We start from the raw sequence: 22,087 nt of genomic DNA on the forward strand, positions 1-22,087 counted from the left end.
ACGAACATACTTCGCAGCCTTTTTCTTTCGCAACTACGGTGGATGCTGATCGAAGCACAGGTATTTAATGCCATTGACTGCGTGCGGTAGAGCAGCGACCGGAAAGTATGAAAGAAGAATGTCACTCTTCATCGGAACGAAGTCTATGAAAAAAGGAAAGCCTAATGGAACTAAATCCGCACTATACAATAAAACAAAAGCAGCAGCCGGGTGACAAATAAATGGAGTTTCATAACGTAAGCCTCACTATGTGAATAGCCGACAGGCTTATCAAAACTATTTTTGTAATAATTTAACAATAACTGCTTCTTTCTGTCTTCTTACGACTTTAAAGTATTCCAAGTGCTTTGCAAATTGAATAAAATCATTTTGACGGCCTTTAATGGGTACCAGCAGCACCAGCACCTATATTAGTAACCTGTGTGAGCTCTCGTAAAGTGTCGTCGAATCTCCGCGAAAAGAGTACCGGCCAGTGTGTGTGCGTTGACATTTCCATTCTCCAGATCACCCCTTGCAATTCATTGTATTATCACATCATCACTCAGGATTCGCACTCTATCTCTCTTTTTCCTTCCCTTCGCCTTTCTCCTGTGTGGAGTACCAGACCAGGGTCACGACCCCTTCCTCTAATCTCAATAAACTTCACTTGCTCTCTCTCTCTAGTAATGTTTGTCAGCATGGCACACGGCACACGTGTCTTATCATTATTGTGCAATAATGTGACTTTTCTGCTAATTATATTAAAAGTTCCTCAGAATAAAAACTTTGCTTTCGGCAGGAAAAAGCTCGACTTCCTTGTGGTGGTAGTTCTAGTCACCCTCTCGCATTTCTCATCCTATAGAGGTGAAGTTAAGTTTCTTCCGTAAAACGCCAGAATGGCCGGTTGGTCTGATCGAATGCTAGGTACTTCATGTCTTCGTCCACTCGTCCGGCGACACGTTGCCGGTTGGGGCAGCAGTTCCATCTTCTTGACAACAAAACTAGTTTATTGAAGACGAGACCAGAAATAAAGGCAACAGGAGAAAAAGGGGGTTAATAGAAAGGCTGGCTAAAAGCGGCCGAGACTGGGACTCGGCGCGCTCCTTTTTCTCTTTGTTTGCAGCGGGTTTTTAATCCCTTCGATAATTGGGCGGAGCTCTAGTAAATCTGCTCTCGCCCAACTTCGACCAATACCGCTGCAATGGCACTATACAAGTGGGCCGAGCCCAGTGCTCGCCAGAGCCCGACTCTAGAGGCGCCAGTAAAGTCCACTGCTTAGCTAGACAGTCGGGGGTTTCAGAAGTCGCCGACCTTACTGACCCCCACCCACTTGAGAGCTCATCTCTTTTCACTGGGAAACGGTTGTCGGCCCCCTGCGACCCAGATAAGGCTGTTCGCGGCCTTGCTCCCCAGTCACCGCGGCCTTGGACAGCGTCCGAAGCGCGCCACGCTGTCATCATTGTCAACCCCTCCAAACTTCAGACGGGCACGGTAGGGTAAATTAGCTACTGGCGCCGTAGGCTTCTAGCTTAACAGGTAAGTACGCCAATAAAACATCAGAATCAATGAACTTACTTCATTATTTAATGCATATCAGAAGAAGGAGGCCTAATGCAGTATCAGCGCTGTAAAACACTTGAAACAATATTTTCTAGCATAGAAAGAAGTAGACGAGCTTTTTTTGTTTTTCGAAGAAGCAGCACATGCAGCATATTTCATTTTATGTTTTTTGTTTTGAGCAGCCACATAAATCTTCCCGCATTTTCACAGCATTGATCATAGCCGGTATTTTTTTTTTCTTGTACACCAACCGCGGCCATCAGGTTTCAGTACCAATATTGCATCAGTTATCACATTTTTTTGGGAGGAACTTCGGGACCGCTTAAGCAGGCCATTTTAATTTGTTCACGCTTTTTATTTAAATGCTGTGAGCGCACGTCCTGAAGTTATTGTAAGTGAAAAACAAGCGAGTAGCGTGTGATACACTAGTTTTAGATGGTCATCGGCGAAAAATCTGATCCTGAGCAGTTCTTCTTTCTAATAATTCCGTACGCGCAGGCCCTTCAAATTTTCTAGACATTTCTGTTATTCGAAAATAATTTCTAATTGGCCTTCGTCTGCGGTGACGTCGGTTTGTGCGGCTCCTCTCGCTCGAGAGGAAAATTTGCAAATCATTTTTCGTCAACCATACGCAAGCGGAAAACATGACGTTCTGGTCTTTCATCATTGTGTGCTCCGAAAACTATTGCCTGAAAGTAGAATCAGTCATTGCTCAATTGAAAAAAAATGGCTGAGCGTTGGTGCGTGACAATATCACGCCGTCGTCCTTGCTCGTTTCTTACAAAAATCGCTTTCAATGGCTGCATCAACTTCTACCGGTCGAAGGCCTTTCATATTGACAGCCGCTTGGTGCACGCACGTGAATCTTCATCGGGCTTGTGCATAAAAACTTATAGGAAAGCCAATCTAGCAGAGTGAGAAAACTTGCTATTCATTCTGGTACAAGCTTCCACATCTGCACTGAATATAAAGCACCACGTATAGCTTCTAGTTGTCAACAGTGTTCAGAAAGCATTCATTTTCTGAGCACTTTTCATTTGATGCCTTACAAGGTACTGTTCTGATGCCTTGCAAGACTGCCAGAACCAAGACCCTTGTTAAGGCATTGAGGAGACAAGGGTAGGGAAATGAGGAGGTCGCAATGACGTCCATACATATTCATGTACACATACATCTTCGTGTACACATACATCTTCGTGTACACATACATCTTCGTGTACACATACATCTTCGTGTACACATACATCTTCGTGTACATGCTTGTACACCTTCAGTGTGTGGGATAAGATATGCTTTCTGCTCTTAAGTGCTCTCAAATCGTAATTCTTCTGTGCTGTAGAGAGAAAACTCTCATTGAACTTCCTCATCACATTTTCTCTCTTTTTCTCTTTCTGCGCTGCCTTTACAGATGGTCCGGGGACCTCGGTGGTGACGAGTCGCGTGGGCGGCGACGCGGCTCTCCCCTGCCACCTCCGGCACGCCACGCAGGACTCGTGGGCCGTGTCCGTGTCGTGGTTCAAGCGCGGCCTGTCGGGGCCCGTCTACTCGGTCGACATGGGCTCCGGCAACTTCCTGCAGGCCAAGCACCGGCCAGCGCACCTGTGGGCCGGCCGAGCCTACTTCTCCTCCGCCGACGAGCCGGCGCTGCTGATGATCGGAGACGTGGCGGCCGCCGACGCCGGCCTCTACGTCTGCTCGGCACTCTTCGCCAGTGGAGCCCAGCGTAACTCCACCGTGCGCTTCGTAGTCGCCGGTGAGTTTCCTTTCAACGTAGCGTCAAAATCAGCATCTTTTTGTGCGCTGGTTTATACACCAGTAGCCTCTGTTTTTTTATTTTATTTGTGCCTTTTTTCACGCTTGTCACGTCTGAAATGTCTGCTTTTAGCAAACTATCCACATTACATTTCTATTCTTCTTAGACTCCAATCACTCAAGGCGCTATCTACTGGGGTTGTCCTACAGGACGTGCCCCTACAAGCTAAACATGAGTCATTTAGGTGAAGTATTCGCATTTTATTTCAAGATTGGTCACACAGAGTCGGTGCTAAGTGACTATAGTTCGGAAAACAGCAACGATTATTTTGAGAGCCCCTTTCGAGATACATGTGAAACCCTTCACGGATCTAATAAAAGCACCAACGTCTGCGTACCTTGTAGAGATGCTAGTCTGTACAAAAGCTACTAGCGAATTGGTTCGGTTTGTATCGTTGGAGATGGCTTTTACTGTCGGATGGAGTAATTTGCCTGAAAACTGACTGGAAGCGATCACTGGTATGCAAAACGAACCTCCCAGAGATTTTACACCGATCCTTACACTGCCCCCTGGCAAATGTCGTTCTGTCACTTGCAAGATTATAATGCCCAAGTACACAGAAGCAGATAGAAATTGAATGAGCAGTAAGTTAGAGCAATGCGGCAGACTGCACATGTTAAAGGGCGTAATTTGAACTTCCCGCGAATATTATGTAGAAAAAAGTAGGTTCTAGATCCCTTTTGAAACAGCAGAAGAGTACCTGAATTAACTGAGCAGTTGACAACGTGCTTAAGTACTACGGCTAGGATGCTATAATACGTACAAAGTAGGGCTCGTTCTTTTGTATTTTTTTAATACTTACACCTGTCCCTATTCAGTGAACAGTTTCTAAAAACAAACTCGAGTAAAAATACACACCGGCCGTCCTGCGCCACAATTATAATCAAAGTGTCCTTGACACCCTCAAAGGTGAAAAAGTGCTTATTGCAGAGATATCTTGATATCTCAGTCGTCATTGTTTGAACAAAATGCGATGACGATAGAGCCTTCAGCACTTAAGCATGAATTCGACAAATATTTCCGTTCAAATCGACAGCTGTTGGTACGCGCTTAGAATCAATACTAAGCTATACCAACGTGCCACCGTCAAATGTCACGAAAGCTTGTGTGAGAGCCGGGAATGAATATTTTGTCTCAAAGTAAGGAAATATTAAAATCCGAATCGATAGCCAAACCGTCACCTGGCAAAGAGTCAAACCAGCAACACCAGGGGAGAGGTTAAAAGCGGGCCCGTGCATCTAATCAACAGGACATGTCACAATGTTTCCAGCAATCTGCTCAGCCGCTATGAACTAAGGAAGAGGCTCCGCAGTGGCAGAGCCGTCCGATTGAAAAAACTCAAAGAAAAACGCCGCATCCCACTGAGTCTTTTCATGACACTTTAGTAAGGCGGACGCAGCCATCATACAGCAAGCGCAAACAGAAACACACATTGCAGAAGAATGCACGATACTTTAGCCGCAATTCCGAACTCACAGAAATGCACTTCATGCGAAATAAATTCTGATACAAACATCAACACGAAGAATGAATCCAACATTCATAAACATCAATCATCCTGGCAGCTGAAATGACGGAGCCACGGACGCTGGCCGCAGCGATCTTGGCCTCTGGTCGCTTTTCTTCTAGAAGGACAACACTGTGCTTGGCGAGATGTGCTTGCTACACACACTGGGCTGAGATCTTTTTTTTCTCTCTTTAGTTCTCTTAATCTTGTCCCTCTGCAGATTACGAAGGGCGAATTGGAATGTAGCAATTCAATAAAAAACAGCTTACCGTTCTTTGCTAGACGGCAATACACACCTATGACAACTCAAGCTGCGAACGCACATTAAATTTTTACCTTAATCCGGAGAATTGACATCAAAAAATTTCAAGCAAAAAAATCATGCCTACTACGTACACCTATGCGTCCGCTGCCAAGTACTGCATGCACACAGTACAAAGCCTAAAGTAATGCACAGGCTTTCTTTTTTTACTGTCCTGCTTTCTTTTTTTTACGACGAAGCAACATCCCTTACTCCCTAAGCATCCCCCGCAAAGTCCACGACTGCCGCGCCCCCTCTTCGGTCTAGTCATTCCTTCCCCCGTCTCTAGCAGCACCGTCTGCCGCAGAGTTAAGTCCAGTGCATGGCCTCGCGCGAAACACACCTGCCAGAAGTGCCGCCGTTTACACCACGCGGATTCGCACGCTGCATGCGCATTCCTTTTAAGCACACTCAGCACACTAACGGCAGACTTCTGCGGGTGACCATGCATGCCTCATCCCTATCGTTGGCCGGCGTCTCCAACAAACTAATGAAGCTTTTCTCTCTGCCGGCACGCGAGCGGAATGCTGCGCAGCAGCTAATTAGGACCACCATATTTCTCCGGCATGCTATTAGTGTTGCTGGCAGCTGCTGTGGCGAGCGATGCCGCAGCACACCTCGTCGTGCAGACCGCGCGGCGTGTTTGCGGCACCCGGACCCGCGGCTGCGGACCACGCGAACTCTCTTGGCCGTCCCGGAAGCGATCCGTCCAATTTGCAGACTGCAAGGTGCCATTTCCGGTGGGACCCCGCACCGTGCACAAAGCACCCGTCCCCCGAGGAACAGCGAGTAGGAGAGAGAGAGAGAGAGAGAGAGATAGCAAGGGTAGGGGTGGAGAGTGTGGAGGACGTTCGCACGAGCGTACCTCCGCGGTGACGTTCGTGTCCGTCGCTTTCGCAGTGCAGTCTGTTACGCTGGCAAAGAAACCCACGAAACGACTTATGGCAGCTTTCTTAAGCGATGAATGCAAGTTACGTTGTAGACACCATCTGCATTGGTAACAATTCACGCGTTTTTGTGCTGGTGATATATTTCAGGCTTTAGCCTTTATGAATCGAAGTCTCAAAATAGTATTGCTGGCAAGGCATCAAAACTCAACTCATTTGCTCGGGCTGAGCTGCTAATCTTTTTCTAACATGGGACATTTGAGATGTTAATGCAAGAAAAAGTTGTCACTGTTTGTTGTCAACTTTGAAAAGTTGTCAAGTCACTGAATCTTTAAGTGGGTCATAGTGGAGGTCTATAAGCACCTCTGGCGTTCAAAAGCTCTGAAGAATGATGCGAAAGGTTTGTCACCTATCCAGAGATTGGGAGCGTTTGTAAAGAGGCATGAGCTAGCCACATGGCACAACGCAAAAGGGCGCCAGCAGTTGCCACGGATCTTTTCATAAAGAAGACGGCGCAATTTTTTAGTGCAAATTTAGTTCGCGATGATTTCCCCCAAACCGAGAAGATCACGAGGAGGAAGGAAAAGCACTCAACGCGAAATTGCTAGCTGCTGTTTTCGGCGCTTTTGATTGTGTGAACACTTGTTTAATTGCCTAATGAGAGAAAGCAAGAGAAATGTAGTAAAAAATGCGAGGCGAGAAAGACAAATGTGATGGAAAATAATATAACCATCGACTAGAGCTTTGCTGCGTGTTTGCGCACTTGCGCACACAGCATTAAACAGGCACTACACTCAGCAGAGTATACACGGTCTGTTTCCCCTTTATTCCCGCATTCACACGGGCAGACATGCCGATTAAAGGAGGACAGTGAAGAGTAGGATTGAAAGTAAAAAAGAATATAAGCCCTAATATCACGCTTAGATTTGGTAGATGCATGTATAAAATTACAGCTTTCGCTCTCAGAAAAAAAATGCGATCGGGAGTCAGAAATTATTGCAAAAGAGCTTAGAACTGATCATAACCGATTATAACCATGTTACATGATTTTATTGCAATAAAATGCTGTGTAACCCACTCCGCTATGTCTCTAACAGAAAAGACAGCAGTATACGTATGTGAATAAATTTATGCGTAAGCATAGCGACAGGAGCGCGAACAGATGCATTTATGGAAAGAAGAGCACGCCATCTCCCGTATCGAGATCACTCCCGAACGGAAGCGACCTCCCTAGCACTGCTTTACTTTCTTCCCCGGCGTTCATTATAAGGAAGCCGCTTTGTATCTTTGTTCGCATACGCACTGTGTCCTTAGATCATGTCGCGAACTCAGCGGCTTGCTCTTTTACCGCAGCGCAATATCAATATCGAGATAAAAGACAAAGAGGTGTGTTTCTCGCAGCTTTGTTTGTATTTCTCCTCTCGCTGCTTCGACGCTGGCCACTAATGACGGAACCAAAATGAATGCCGTGCATCACGTCTTCAGCGGAGGTCTTCCTGTGGCACCAAGAAGCGTGACTCTCCGCGATGCTGCCTTATCTCCTGCCGCTGCAGTTACGCGTGTAGGAACCGACCAGGTCCCCTGAGTGCCATATTGCGCCAATGATTATGTGCCCACGAGGGACTATGGCCATTCGTCTGCTCAACCATTGTGATCAACTTTTTTCATGTAGCTCTTGTTGCGTCATCGTAGTGAGCAGAACTGATTCAACAGAACGTGTTTGGACTAGTAGACTTGTTATTCCTTAAAACATTAGTTCAAAAGAACAGGTCATGAGAACGGTAGATAATACAAGCACTGGCACGCGAAAACTTACGAGGCAACACGAGAATCCATTCAGTTGTGGTATATGCGACAGGGGCGCTGGCATGTCAAAAATTCCTGCTAGCATTTAATAACTTTTCGCTCAGCTTTACCCGATAAAAGTTCACTGAGCCCAAGCCTCGTTCCGAGGAGCATCATTAGACACATTTAGCATACCCTGTACCGTGTTACCGTTACCGGTGTACCTGGGGACCACCCACGGCCAGTGCGCACGCGCTGATTGGTCCTGATGCGGCAGGCATGCGTGCAGCTGCCGGGTACCTTGCGCATGCGCACTGAGTGCGCGCGGGCTGCGGTACTCCGGTAACGGTGACACGGTATGGAGAAAGTGTCGATTTACTGCGACTGCTTGCGTTTACGGCAGTCAAACTGACGTCACAGTGCTTGCTAGCGTAAACGCTGGTCCTTTACGCCTCCTAACCATAAAGTATCTAGGAAAAGGAGCAACGCAACACAGGAAAACAAAAAAAAAAGATTTTTGATTAGCCGTTACACCTTGGCGCAAAATTCCCAGTTTAGTGAGCTGTATACACCACTGTGGAGAAAGCGAAATGCAAATTCGCAATTTCCTTATATCTATTTTTACTATTTGCGCTTGGGACGCTGTTTTACTAACTTTTCGCACCGATTTGTTGAAAATAGAAAAAAATAAAAGCATTTTCAACGAACTGCGGCCTATCACTATAGTATGCACCCCATAAAAATCCGGCATAAGGGCAATACAGATAAACACAAATTAAATAATTAAGGAAGATACAGAATGCTCTAAGAAGGACTCAGATATTGCATTTGGCTTTATAGTTGCTGAAAGGGCACCTTTTATCAATTTAATTATTTTTAACCCTTCTTCTAACCTGTTCTTTGATTCCCCTTTCTTTTCTCTCATCTCTTTACCCCCTTTCTCTCTAAAGCGCTTGGGAAATCGCGGAAGCCCTGCTTAGCAAACACTTGTTCGTTTCCTCGCCCTTACGCTGCATGCGCTATTGTCTTACGCAGCCTGTGCTATTATGGGAAAAAAAATAAAAGCAATCAACCTCAATAAGACTTGAATGGGGGATCGCTGATTACTCTCATTAATGTCACGGTACCCATTATGTTTGCGAAGCAAACTCGCATAAGAACTGCGTTCCGCAAAATTACCGCAGCCGCTGTATGGCACTAAAGATTACTCGTTTTAGTAACTTGACGATACACTGCTAACGAGATTTCACTCCCTCTCTCTTTCTCTCTATCTTCACTAAGCTTGTGTGCCGGGGATAACAAGGCAATCAAGGAGAGCAAAAAAAAAAGGCCAGAAATTTTCATAGCTGTCTTTTTCTTTTCGCTTGCATATTACCGATATACAAACGACTATAACGGCGAAATGAGCGTGTGGTGGAAAACGGAATGAAACCGCAGTTGACTTCGGTAGAGTCCCTGAGATGATTTTGTCCAGCCAAGACAAACAGAAACGATAAACACGCTCGTGTTGTTATCACGTGACTGGCATAGTCTGTTCCAAATTCAATCGATAATTCAATCGCACTCAGTCAGTATTATGTTTCGCATGACGTACTTGATAATGCGGGTCCATAATATTACCCACTCTGCATAACGGAGCTCTATAATAATACAACTGGATTAATGGAGTTGTGGTAATACAATTGTATTACAATGCCTAACTTTATGTTTGACGATATGTGCGTCTTAGTTTGGTTTGGTTTATGGGGTTTAACGTCCCAAAGCGACTCAGGCTATGAGAGACGCCGTAGTGAAGGGCTCCGGAAATTTCGACCACCTGGGGTTCTTTAACGTGCACTGACATCGCACAGTACACGGGCCTCTAGAATTTTCTCCTCCAAAGAAATTCTAGCCGCCGCGGCCGGGATCGAACCCGCGTCTTTTGGGTCAGCAGCCGAGCACCATAACCACTGAGCCACCGCGGCGTCACTTATGTGCGTCTTAATTGTTTCAGTTATGTGTAATGCATATGTCGTGTACATAGGCAAGGCTCGGCTTGACACGCCTTTGTTAGCTCTCTGTCGTTCCCTAGCGCCAGGTGCTCTTTCTTACGCAATTACTTGTCTCCCTGGCCCTACTTCGGCAATTCACACGATCATTATGAAATTAACTTATCACCTGTGCCTAGTGGAGCTTTTGATGAAAAGAGACCAAGGTATATTTTCTTCAAGTAATATGCTCGAAATATTCTGGAGTGATGTTGTCGCAATCATGTGAAACTTCAACAACCTACCTCGACCGACACTGATGTGATGCTTTTCTACGGTCGGTAATCACAACTTCCGTGAAGATGTAACAGGTTCGATCCTATGCTTGAACAATCAAGAGACATACTCATCGGACTAAGACTTCCTAGTTGAAGTCACTTGGATAGGGCGATTCTCTAATCGTCAATACAGTGATTAGAGAGATGAAGCCAAACTTGGGAGATACACTCCACAGAGGTTTTGTATAGATTAGCGAAATGTATGCCTTGCCGAAGCCCGGATGCTTTCGCTTGAGGAGGAAAATTGTAAGAAACGAAGCGTTGTTAGAAAAGTGAAAAAACTCGCATGAAAGCGCGTTCATTGCAAAGACGTTCACATCTGATAGCGTAAGAGAGTTGTGAACAAAGTATGCAAAAAAAAAACACGTTTCTATGCTCACGACACAGTTGCAAAAGGATAAAATACAGGCGTAATGGACTTTGTATGTGTGATATCTTTCTGTTTCACTCTGATGAGTGTTACAGAGTTCTGTCTCATCTGCTTTAGTTCACATCATTCAAAGCGTCGACCGGTGCCGAGGCCGCAATGACAGAGACGTTCGCTTCGCAAGTATGCATGGATAACAGAGCACCTGGCGTTTCTGGGAATTCTCTGAAGTGGAAACAGGAATATACCGACACAAAATAGCACGACCCAGTGAAACTTTTCCAAATTTATGACATGTTTTAAGTTTTTATTTTATTCGTCTTCGCTAAATCGCGCACCCTTGTCAGCGTCACAACGGTTGTTTTTTTTTTGTTGTTGTAGTTGTTCAATGAACACTGCCACAAAAATATAAGCAAAGGCATCAGGGTACGCAAGAACACACATGAGCGAACATGAAAAGCGGCTGTCGCAGCACGACATGAACCTAGTAGACGCCAGCCTAATGAAACCCGGGCCGCAAAAGTATTTTCGCCCGTCAGCGTTCTCGTATGAATGGCTGCGTTGCGTTTTGTTACACAGATAACACAGTGTTGTTTACGATATCGCTTCCAGAAACGCCTTGTGAATATTAAGCGCCCGGACTTGCCCTTTCGAATGATGAGTTGTTTATAGTTCTTTGTTTTTGTTTCCGGGCAATTTGGCTTTAATTTAACGTAAACATACTACAATTGCGCTTTCGGTCAGTATAGAAATGTCGCCGAACCGAGAGCATTTGTTTTTTTAGAGAGAAGGCAAAAACACGTCGAGCGATGAAACAGGAGAGCAGTGAAACCACAACCATTCAGTTTAATATTAGAGGGTGGGCAATTGATACAGCAAATGATACTGTTTCCAGAAACATTACTCGCCTACCCAGAGAGACCACTGATAGCTGACTGCAATTCAATTTCAGATAGGCTGGAAGGCATGGTGATTCTCTTTATTGTTTATACCCGATCTCTCAGAATTTTTCATTTGTATTTTGCTTTCGTTCTCAGATAAGTAAAAGAGACGCTGTACCAAGCTTTCAAGTCATTTCCCAGAACACAGCCTAAAACAGAAACGAACAACTTTTAGGATACGGACTCTTGCAATTAAGACCACATCACGAAATAGCAAATAGGACATTAAACTGATATAATTCAACACCAATGTTGCTGACTTGGCACTGGGGTTTAAAAGTGTGCTGAAGCCATTTTCAGCCTCTACGCAAGCGCAATGTACCTGTTTCTTCTCATTATTGTTTTCTCCAAAGCTATATAGAAGCCTTCCGTTCCCTTCGGCGCGTTTGCCCAAGCACGCTCCTCCCTTCCGGGTCATTCGCTCTAACTGCTGTTCGAAGCCCATTTTGGAAATCGAACGCGGCTATATACCGCTCGCGCATAGTGCCGGTCAGTATGACCTCTTTGCAGTCTTGCTTCAGCCGAGCCTTGCCGCGGCTAATTGCCGTTGCAATTACCAGGCACGCGCGGGCACAGCACTGCGACCCAGCCAGCGAGCACTGGAAACCTTCCTCGCCGGGTGAATGAAGAATGCTTGACGAGTGGGTTTCTCCCCCTCTCCCCAAGAGTAGAGGAGCTGGTTGCCAAGCTTGCAACTCTGAGCGTCCGACTCTTTCGCGCAGTCAGCTTTCTATGTAGTCGATGGTGTAATGTCTCAAGACAGAGGTCGCGCCCCCAAATCCTTCTTGCTCCTTCCATTTATTTTCCTGAAGCTAACGTATAGAACGCGCACACGGGCCTCTCAATGCATGGCGTATGCGACTCTCAATATTGACGTCTCCCATTGTTGTGCGGTATTCGCCGACGCGGAGAAACAGTAGCGTGCCAAGGCGATAGCCGATGAATTATACGTTTGTGTATAAGAATGTGCAAGAATGGCTCCCTGAGCTAGTTGGCATGGGTTTATGTTCGAGAGAAACCAGCGCGCAGAGACGGAACACAAGGACGGAACGCACTACACTGCGCTGGTGGAGTTTCGGGTGCGTCTACCCATTGAACTCCGACAACGCCCCGACAATGAAAGTCACCTAATAGTTTGTTAGTCGAACTAAATACTGTTTTACGTATACGCTGAAGTGTGGGTCTCTTCATTAATTGTGAGAATTATATTTCGTAATGCATGCCTAGTTGTCTTTTCTTCTCCAGCGCCGTGAAAAAAGACTTTCATGCGTGTTTGACTCAAGTCTTTTGTTCTCAACGAAATATTTCTTAGTTACAAGATTTTTTGCAAGCTCCATAGTTTGTACTTTTTTTTTTCCTTGAAGTTCTGTTTTCTTGAAATAGGACTAGCAAAGCTGCTATCATTTAACTATTGAGGTCCCAGGTTGTGGTTTTACACGTAAAAGCGGCTTTATTTCGTATTCTTTCAGTTAAGTTCAAAATGCTTCCGGACTGAAGAACTCCTTCGTGCTAGTTCTAAGGAACATATAGGTTCGCTTCCAAAGATAGTTATATAATTAAGTCAATCGTGAAGATGACGGATGGTCATGCATTCCGACACTGTGCACGCAGTACAATGCAATGATGTTTTGATTTAATTTTAGATCCAGGTCGCTTAGTGGTTAGGGCTCGGCTGCTTAGTAAGAGGAAGTCGGTTCAATATCAGCCGCGGCGGCCGCGTTTCGATACTGGCGAAATGCAATACAGTAGCGTACTGTGCAACGTCACGGTACTTCAAAGATCCCCAGGTGGTCGAAATTGTCTCGAGCGCTCCATTACGACGTTTCTCATAGTCTGAGTCACTTTGGGACGTTAACTTCCCTAAACAAAAAAAAAATACCTTCTTGATGTTTCATCAATTCTAATAAACGATCGCTTGGGCTCTCATCGGCGGCAGCATTTTTTTAGGCGTAATGATCTAGTTAAGTGCAATGTTGAGTGTCTTAGTCTGGAGTGAGTCCACGTCGTTCTGTTGAGTTTAAGCATCGCTGACGGTGGACTCCCGACATTTCTACAATGGCAAGCTACTTCTACCTTTTCTCTATTTCCGCCTGATTTCAGACAGTGTTATGTGAGTTGAGATGCATTCCAGACTTCAAAGATGACACTTCTTGTGGGGACTTATGTCTTCGATGCCTCTGCCGCCACCGAACATGCCTTTTAAAGCTACTTCTGCGCAAAGGACATTTATCGTTCGTAGAGACCACTTAAAAGGTGCTACCACAGCCGCGCCGACAGCATAGTCCTGAGGAAGGTACCCTGGCCGGAAATAGGTCAATATTATCCGGACAGCCTTAGATTGTATGCATTTATGCAGCGCCGCCCAGGTCAATTTATTAATACCAGCATAAGAAAAAAGACGATGATGCGCAGCGCAGTGTGTCCCCAGGAAGAGAATAAGTAAGCCCGTCTCTCTTGCTCCCAAATATAAAGGGCAGAGCAAGTACGAGCTGGAGTACAGTGGATATTTCATGTCATTCGCGAGCTTCCTGCGGTGGAGCGAGGGTAACGCCGCGAATAAATCATAGTCCGTAATGGGCTGATGTATTGCTCTCAGGCGAAAATGCTCACTTCGTCGCAGCCTGCTTTGTCTCGCTCCCATTCTGCCTTTAGAACAATCTCTTTTTTTTTTGCGTTTCTGCTTTTTTTTCTTGCCTGCTTTGTCTCTCTTGTTCTCTCTGTAGCACACTGTACTTTTTTTGCCTTTCTGCTTCTTGTCTTGTCCCGCATATCCTTGTCACCCTCGGTGCCGTAGTTCATAGCAGCTGCCGCTCGAGGCGGGGAGCCTTATTATAGAGTCGGCTCTCTCAATGGAGCAGCACGATATTCTCTCCGAATACGCACGGGTAGTTCGGCCCCTGGCACGTGGTGTCATGCTGCATCGGCACTTCTATCTTCTGCATCCGGCACCGTGCTCAGCAACGCAAAATTACACCCCGTGACACCTTCGACCTCCGCGTTTCTGGTAAAGTCCGTACCGACAGTTGCTTTCGAGGAAAGAGTGGCGGCTCTGCGCTGAAGTGACGGGTTGCCAAGCAGCTGCAAATGGGCATCCTTAAAATGCCCTCCCCCCCCCCTCTCTTCTTTGGCTAATGAACAAGAAAACCAGAAAGAATAAGAAGAGGAATGAAATGAGTGATATATATACAAAACGCTCACTGAAAATTCTGCGGGGACGAGCGTTGCGGGCCAGAGGGAATGAGCTTGAAAAGAACATTTAATGAATTTTTTTTTCTTCTCAATGGTTGCTTTTTTTTTAGTCAGAACGCCTGAATATTGTAGTTGAGTTTTATTTAGCTGCACAACAAAATATCTAGGTTTGCTGTGTTTTCTACATAATATACCAGCACATCCCATAGAGGCGAGAGTGGGGCAAAATGCGACGCGAGGCAAAAGGCAGCATTTTGTTACTTAACGCCCCGAGATTTCAAAGGCGAAAACATATTCATCGGATATTTAGCTCGCATGACCCGAGGCATGTCCACTGAAAGTCAACTTAAGGATTACGAGATTGTCCCCTTCTAAGCACAGCAAAAAGTTTTAGAGTGATCCTTTGCGAACGAGAAGACAGTCAAAAGAACTTCGAAATTCTGCCCGCAACATATTTTCAAAACTGTGTAGCGCAAGCGATCTTGCATCCTGAATTCCCTTAATTTTATATTTATTACAATTAGTTACTGGACTCATCTTGGGCAAACTTTAAGAACCTTCGCAACCCACTTTCTTTCGAGGGAAATTATTATGGCTTCTTGGTACACGTAGGGATATCATGGGGTTCTACAAGGCATAAAGTAAAGATAACGGTATTATTGCTCGCTCCAATACTCTGCCCTTGTTTTAGAGCTTTTTTAGAATTGACTCAATGCCCAAAATAAAACATTGATAACCGAGTGGCAAGAGGAAAGCACTAAGCATATCTCTAGAAAACATTAAGCACCCCCGATGCCATCAAAATTTTAGGTCTTCCTAAAGACGCCCAGCACAGAAGAGTAAAGAAAGTGAGGAAATATCAGGACAACCCAGTGCCAACGCTTTTTTAGGAATAGAAGCCCGAAATATTTCTGCCAGGCAAGGACAGCTACTATACTGCATATCGAGCGGAACAAGGTCTGTTTGGCCGGACCGACAATAACGCCCAAGTGCTCGTATTCAGATAGTGCGAATCAAACCAAATCTGATATCTATTCTACACAAAATGAGGCGAGAAAGAAACAAGCATGGCATGAAAATAATCCCACAGGACGGTTTCCATTGTGCAACGCGAGATTCAGCGACAGCTGTGTAGGTATTTTCATTTAGCGATATATTGTGGTAAAGAATTTCACATCAGCATGCATGAATGTAAAGTTATGCCGCAGACTTTTTACTTTTCCACACATACTTGTTCTTCGACTAGCACACCTCTTCAGTCCGCCGTTTCCGGCGCGCGGCGCCACCGTCGCTGAGCCTCTCCTGCGTCCATGCTCTCCTCGGACAGAGTGCGCCACTTTCCTCCTCTGTCGCCCTCCTCTTTCTCCTCCTTCCACGGTAGCATGGAGGTAAAAAAAACTAGGAGAGAGTGCGCTCAGCCTCTGCAAGCCATCCTCCTCTGACGCCGCTGCCGAGGGCCCTTTTGCGCACAGACTCATGGGAAATAGGCCCTCCACAGTCACCAGGCTGCCAACCAGCGGTGCTTTTTAGTGAACGTCCGTGCTCCGATGTAGTGCAGCAGCGAAGCGCCTGTGTTGCAGCTTTGGCGGAATGCGTACCCAGCTCGAGGTTGTCTGAAGGCTCCGCGTCTCAACACTTCTGTTGATTACACTCTTGAGTTTTTGGGCGCACTGTAGAAAACTGCAGGTAAACTTTTCATCAAAGGGTGCGGCCGCGACCTCGTCACTGTTCAACTGTTGTTCATAAAGAGAATGGAGAGGAATTCCTTTCGTCGTTATACACACATACGGAGCGTTTATTTCAGCGCATGCTATAAGCGGAGAACTCGAGAGTAGGCGAAGAAACGAGCCTCTAAAAAAGGGCGCAGCGTCTTCCAGAGCACTCACGGCGGACGGAGGTGTTTAACGAGCGCTCCGGCGCACTGCGCAAGTTTCTATTTCTCAGGCGGACTTCGGCCCGCCCATGGGCCCGGCACAAGTTGTGCCGAATACGCTCGCGCACATATGCGTTTCTGACGTGAAATGCAGCAGTGAAGTATTTCTCTCTCTCTCGCTGTCGACAGAGAGTGCCGGCGGCTTTACGTCTGCTCCTGCGCGGGGTCTCCCGGCCACTGCGCACAATCACTTACAAAAAGAAGTAAACTGTATGTATACATGCCGCGCGCTCGTAGCGTCCTGTCTCGGACTAATCGCGCGCGCGGCACACTGCACTAGCGGCCGGGGTGGGGCGCCCGGCCGCGTATACCGTCCGAGGTAGCACCCACGGAGCGTTCATGTCACGCGTGCACTACCTGGTGAAGAGCGAGCGGGAAGTCAAGCCCGCCTGCTCGATGAACGCACAGAGGCTCACCATTGTTCTGTCACGGGTGCGCGCACTGCCGCGCGGCCACAGGAGCGCTTCGAGACTGTCCGGGATGATTCCCAGCGCCCTGCAGGCCGCGAGAATCTCGCGACGCGGCACTGCAGAAGCGGCACAGCGAAGGAGCATGTGCTCCAATGTCTCCACTGCGCCGCAGTCAGCGCACGCGTCGCTCGGGGACGATGGCCGCTGCGGCTAGCGAGCAGTTTGCGCTCACCACGGAGACGTCAGTGAACACAAGCAGATGGTCGCGCAGTTGCTCGTACAGCGAGAGAGCGAAACCGAAACCGAAATCTGGCTAAGAGCTACCACTGCCTTGTCACGTTAGGGCCTATTTCCCATGATTCTTTCCATTATATTTTTTATGACTAGGCTTCAAGATTGTGACGTCATGCTCCCTCCTAGTTTTTCTTCCTCCATGCACGGTAGCCACCATTCGGGTGGGTCCTGTGGCAGTCAGCCTCTGGTTGAGCATTCCTCTGCTGTCGCCATACCCTCCTCCATTCACGGTGACCACCTTCCGGTTACGCACTGCTCCGCTCTCACCATCCTCTTGTTCCACGGTAACCCCTCTCTTCCTCATTTAACGGTAAACATACTTCGGTTTGCTGCCGTCCTGGTGGTTACGTGTCACAGTCAGTTTCCGGCTACGCATTAATCCGCTCTCGCCACGCCCTCTTGCTACCACAGCGGTCCTTCTCGTTCTCTTTGCAAAGTGACAGCCTTCCGGTAACGCATTCCACCTCTCTCGCCGTACCCACCTACTTCCACTGCAAGCAACCTCCGCGTTGTTCCCGTGGCAGCCATCCTCCTGCTGTGCAGTCTATCGCTCTTTCCATTGCGTCATCTTTCCCCCGCTTATCCTCTCTCCCCTCCCCCTTCCTCATGGTGACCACCCTCCGGTTACGCCAATTACTACTACTCCTGCTGCTACCACTAATACGCTGCTAAAGCCATGGAACGAACCTGTAAAAAAACGTGTTTATGTATTTAAACAATGTCGTATTGTCATCGCACTCTTCTGGAAGATTATAAAAAATTTCAAAACAATAGCGTAGCCAGGCTACACGGTAAGTCTGCCTGTAGGCATGCCTATAACTGGTTACAGCTTTTCTTTGCAATTAAGGGAATGTTAAAGGGGCGGAGTGCCCGTAGTAGTCATTCCGCTAAATAGTACGGCTGCTTGACGGTGCGCTTTGCTTACGGGCGCATTGCTCCCTTCGTGGCACCTTGACACCTGCCGCTGGGGCATCTGTCGCCATCTGTGAAAGCTTCTTTTAACTAAACTTGCGCGTTCGATCCAAGCGGTCAGGGCCTAGCAAGTTAGTTCTTTTCAAGAAAACTTTTTTCTTTCACTTTCAACGTTGAAAGTTGGAGGTTGCGTCAGAAGTATTCCTTAGATAATGAATTTTACAGTATACTACGTTTTAACACAAAATTAGGAACTGCAAGCAGGAACCATATTCCACTCCATAGGAAGAGAGGGAGTGTTTCGGCTACCTAAATTCCTTTCCATTGCCCGAAAAGGTCGCGCAGTATAGTATTTAGGGGGTCACAGTGCAAAATGCTTTTCGTTGCCGTCTGGATCCAGTTTTTGCAATGCGAATAGGTTTACAAAGATTGCGTTGGTGCCCAAGACCGCTAACTTTGTGTCCAATGACCGCAAAAGTGGGTAATATTTCAACATTGACGTCTCATTTTACCTGTGCAGGGTGTCATTTTTCTGCACTAGGTGAGGCAAAATGCGTCATTTTGAAGTTCTTCATTTCATTGAATCTTACTGGGTTTTCTTTCATCTGGCCTCTTAAATTTATTGAGCCTGATGCTTGGGCGGCAGCCAATAATTCGCCAATGCTTGTTTCTTGATACCTGTGTATAACAAATGTAGGTCAATGATCTTAAATTTCTGTCGCGTTCTAATGTTTCTAATTTTAGCTTAAGACTGCGTGAATTTCAAGGAAGCTAAATGTAGACAAATATAGGGCCACACAGCCGACGCGATCACCCAACTACGTCTCAACTTCTGTTGGTCCCGCCGTCATTGCTTTTCCCAGATATGCGGGGACTGCACTGTCTGCAACCTTGGTTCTTTTTCAAAGCGCATGTACATATTTGTGCAGGCACATATATGTGCAAGCACATATTTCCTACACAGACTTGTAGTAGAAAAAGGTATCAGCAGACGAAGCCATTATTTTCGGCGTTACTTCTATCTTTGGCATGATACATGACGGTAACGTTGGCGTCTACATTACCGCGCTGCCCGGTCGGCGAGTCAAAGCGGTGTTGTTATAGGGGCCCACAGGCCTCCATTCAACAGAACCCGTAATATACTTTCTTTTGTTACCCCTTCCTCTTTCTTTTTCGGTAGAGACGGTGACGCAACTTGGGCACCCGCTGCTCTCCTTGGCTCCGTCGCACCTGGTGATCGATGGACGCGTTGTTGTCGCGTCCGATAAGGAGAACGGAATTCTTGCATAGAAGGAAAAACACGACAGCCAATCTTGGCCGCTTCCGAAAAATCCTTGGATGTGTTTCTTTCTTTCTCGTCTCTTCTCCTCCTCCTTCCACGTCCCAACCAGCAAGCCATCTCCGCGTATTGAAGAAAGGATCAGTCGACCCGGGAGCGAAGCTTGCCAGATAATGCGATTTCGTCGTTTCTTGCACTCGTCGTCTCCACTGATTCTTCGGCCTATATACGACGACGACGAGGAACGACTGAGCTTCCATGGGCACTGTCATAAGTGTTTCCCGTTTTGGTCCCTGCCGCGTCCGTCCGGCAGAGTACGCACGTACAGTCTTTGCCAAAAGTAACCAGGCTGCACGGTTTGCTTCTAAATCGTACAGTAGAGCCCTCACGGCTTCCCTAAAGATCAAAAAGTTATTTGAAGGTAAGGACAGGGGTTCCACTCACCATACAGAGATTTAACGATTGAGGACTGGCACAATAGCTTTAATATATGACTGAGAAGCAAACCGTGCAGCCTGGTCACTTTTGGCAAAGACTGCACGTGTACGTCCTCTGTCTACCCCTTTTTGATTTGGCCACCCCGATCCGTCGTTCTCCGCACCCCATTCCCACACACAGCATACTCCTCGCGCTCTGACGCTCCTCGTACTCTTCTTGCAAGGCCATTCTCGCTCTTTGTTGGAAAGCATGGCGCTGCTCCTCGATTGAGTGCGTCGAGAATTAGCGCGCTAGAGATAGAATTAGATTGATCAGCAGCGAGTAATTCAATCTGCGTAGTGTCATCACCGCGGACAACATTTCAAAATTTGCGCGGATTTGAGGCAGGCATCGATGGCAATGTGCGTTCGAAAAATGTGCGTTTGGCGATTGAAAGTGCGTTTGTGTACGCTGCTGCCACGCGATGATAAGCCTCCCATCTTTCTTCGCACGTGGATAACTTGGCCTTTCGGAAGATACGCTTTTTTTTTGTTCAGTAATCGCTTCAGTGACGCTGTAAACCAAGGTGCATTGGAGCTGTTTTTTATTCTACGTAGGGGAATAAATCGGTTAGTAAGCTCCAGCATTTTCGATTTTAAAGCAAGCCAGTTTTCTTCTACTGATCTGTCAGAAAATCTAGAAAAGTAATCACTTGTAAATTCCGCCAGTCCTGCGTTAATAGACGCATAGTCCGCTCTTCCGTAGTCCCTAATAAATTTTGTGCTTACTTGCTTGCGAGGGGAATCATTCCGCATATTAAAATGTATGACGGAGTGATCACTCAAGCCAGGAAGCTGAGAAAGTGACTGAACGAGGTCCGGATGTGTGGCAAGTACTAGATCAAGGATACTAGCGCTAGACTGAGTAATACGTGTTGGACTAGTAACTAGCTGACACAAATTAAAGTCGGAGCATACTTCAAGAAAGGAAATGCATTCAGCGGAGTTGTCATTTGCAAACGGCGAAGGTACGTTCCATTGATGTTAGGAAAGTTGAAGTCGCCTAAAACGAAAGTGGGTGATGAGGGAAACCTGGTGTGCAATTTACTTAGAACATCATGCAAGTCAGATGAAAAGCTACTACATGAATTGGGAGGACGATAACACGCGACAAAAATAATATCTTTGTAGTTGAAGCGGATGTTCACACAAACCAATTCAAGCAAACAAAGAATAGGAACATTAAAGGAAACCAAGCCGTCCGCGACTGCTATCAAAACGCCACCTCCAGGTCGAGTTCCACGGTCACACCTGTAGAATTTGTATTTACGTGCGCAATTCAAAATTTCTTTATCACTGATTTTAGCAGAGAGCCAAGTTTCTGTCAGGATCACCAGGTCCGCTGTGCATGTGTCGATCAGACTGGAAAGGGCGTCGCGTTTATTGCTAACGCTCCTTATGTTGCAAAAAAGAAAAGAAAAGCTGCATGTAACGGATCGACTTTCGATATTATCTAGTTATGGTGACAGCGGGGAGGCGCTTGCGCCGGGATTAACAGAGCTAGCCGTGACCGGGGAGAGTGCGCTATCAACATGTACCTCGCAAACGCTGTCCGTGACGGGGCAGTAGATGTAACTTTTCTTGTCGATGACCACTTCGTTGTATTTCATGGAATAATTCTGCCCAGTACTTTTCGCGAAATCAAACAGCTTTTTGCGACTAGCTCGCGTGGCCTTACAAAACTCTTCGCTCATGCTGATTCCCGACCCTTTCAGCTGAGATCTTTGGGCGAATATTGCATCTTTCGTTTTAAATGCTGAAAAGCGGACTATAATGGGTCTACTTTTGTCCGAAGCGAACGAGCCTAGCCGATGCGCGCGAGAAATTCTATCTTCTGGTAACTGGAACTTGAGATTATCTGATACAACTTGCCGAATTTTTTCTTCGGATTGCGCCCAAGTTTCATCAGCACAATCAGAAATGCCATAAAAGACTAAATTATCTCTCCGCGAGCGATCCTCGTATTCATTTAGTCGTGATTCTAGATTGACAGTTTCGGTGCGAACTGCTGTAGAAACCATTTGTTGTAGGCGAGGTTCGTCTTGCACATGTTCAAGGTTGACTACTTTTTCTTCTAGCGTTTTTAATCTTGACGTCAAATCAGACACCTTGGAGTCGAGCAGCTTCTGGTTTACTTTAAGCTCATCCA

The 22,087-nt window shown here is 46.5% G+C and overlaps 1 protein-coding gene across 1 annotated transcript in view; it reads left to right on the forward strand.

Moving 5' to 3' along the window:
• Positions 1-2,699: 2,699 nt before the first annotated feature.
• LOC149342499 (roundabout homolog 3-like) overlaps positions 2,700-22,087 on the forward strand; it is an 84,781-nt gene continuing 65,393 nt past the window's right edge. Inside the window, exons 1-2 of the mRNA XM_089546807.1 lie at positions 2,700-2,814; positions 2,948-3,292. Of these exons, the coding sequence (XP_089402933.1) occupies positions 2,700-2,814; positions 2,948-3,292 (460 nt within the window). The remainder of the gene's footprint in view (positions 2,815-2,947; positions 3,293-22,087) is intronic.

The sequence above is a fragment of the Amblyomma mixtum genome, chromosome 5, assembly GCF_055824585.1.
Source record: "Amblyomma mixtum isolate Tamu chromosome 5, ASM5582458v1, whole genome shotgun sequence".
NCBI lineage: Eukaryota > Metazoa > Arthropoda > Arachnida > Ixodida > Ixodidae > Amblyomma > Amblyomma mixtum.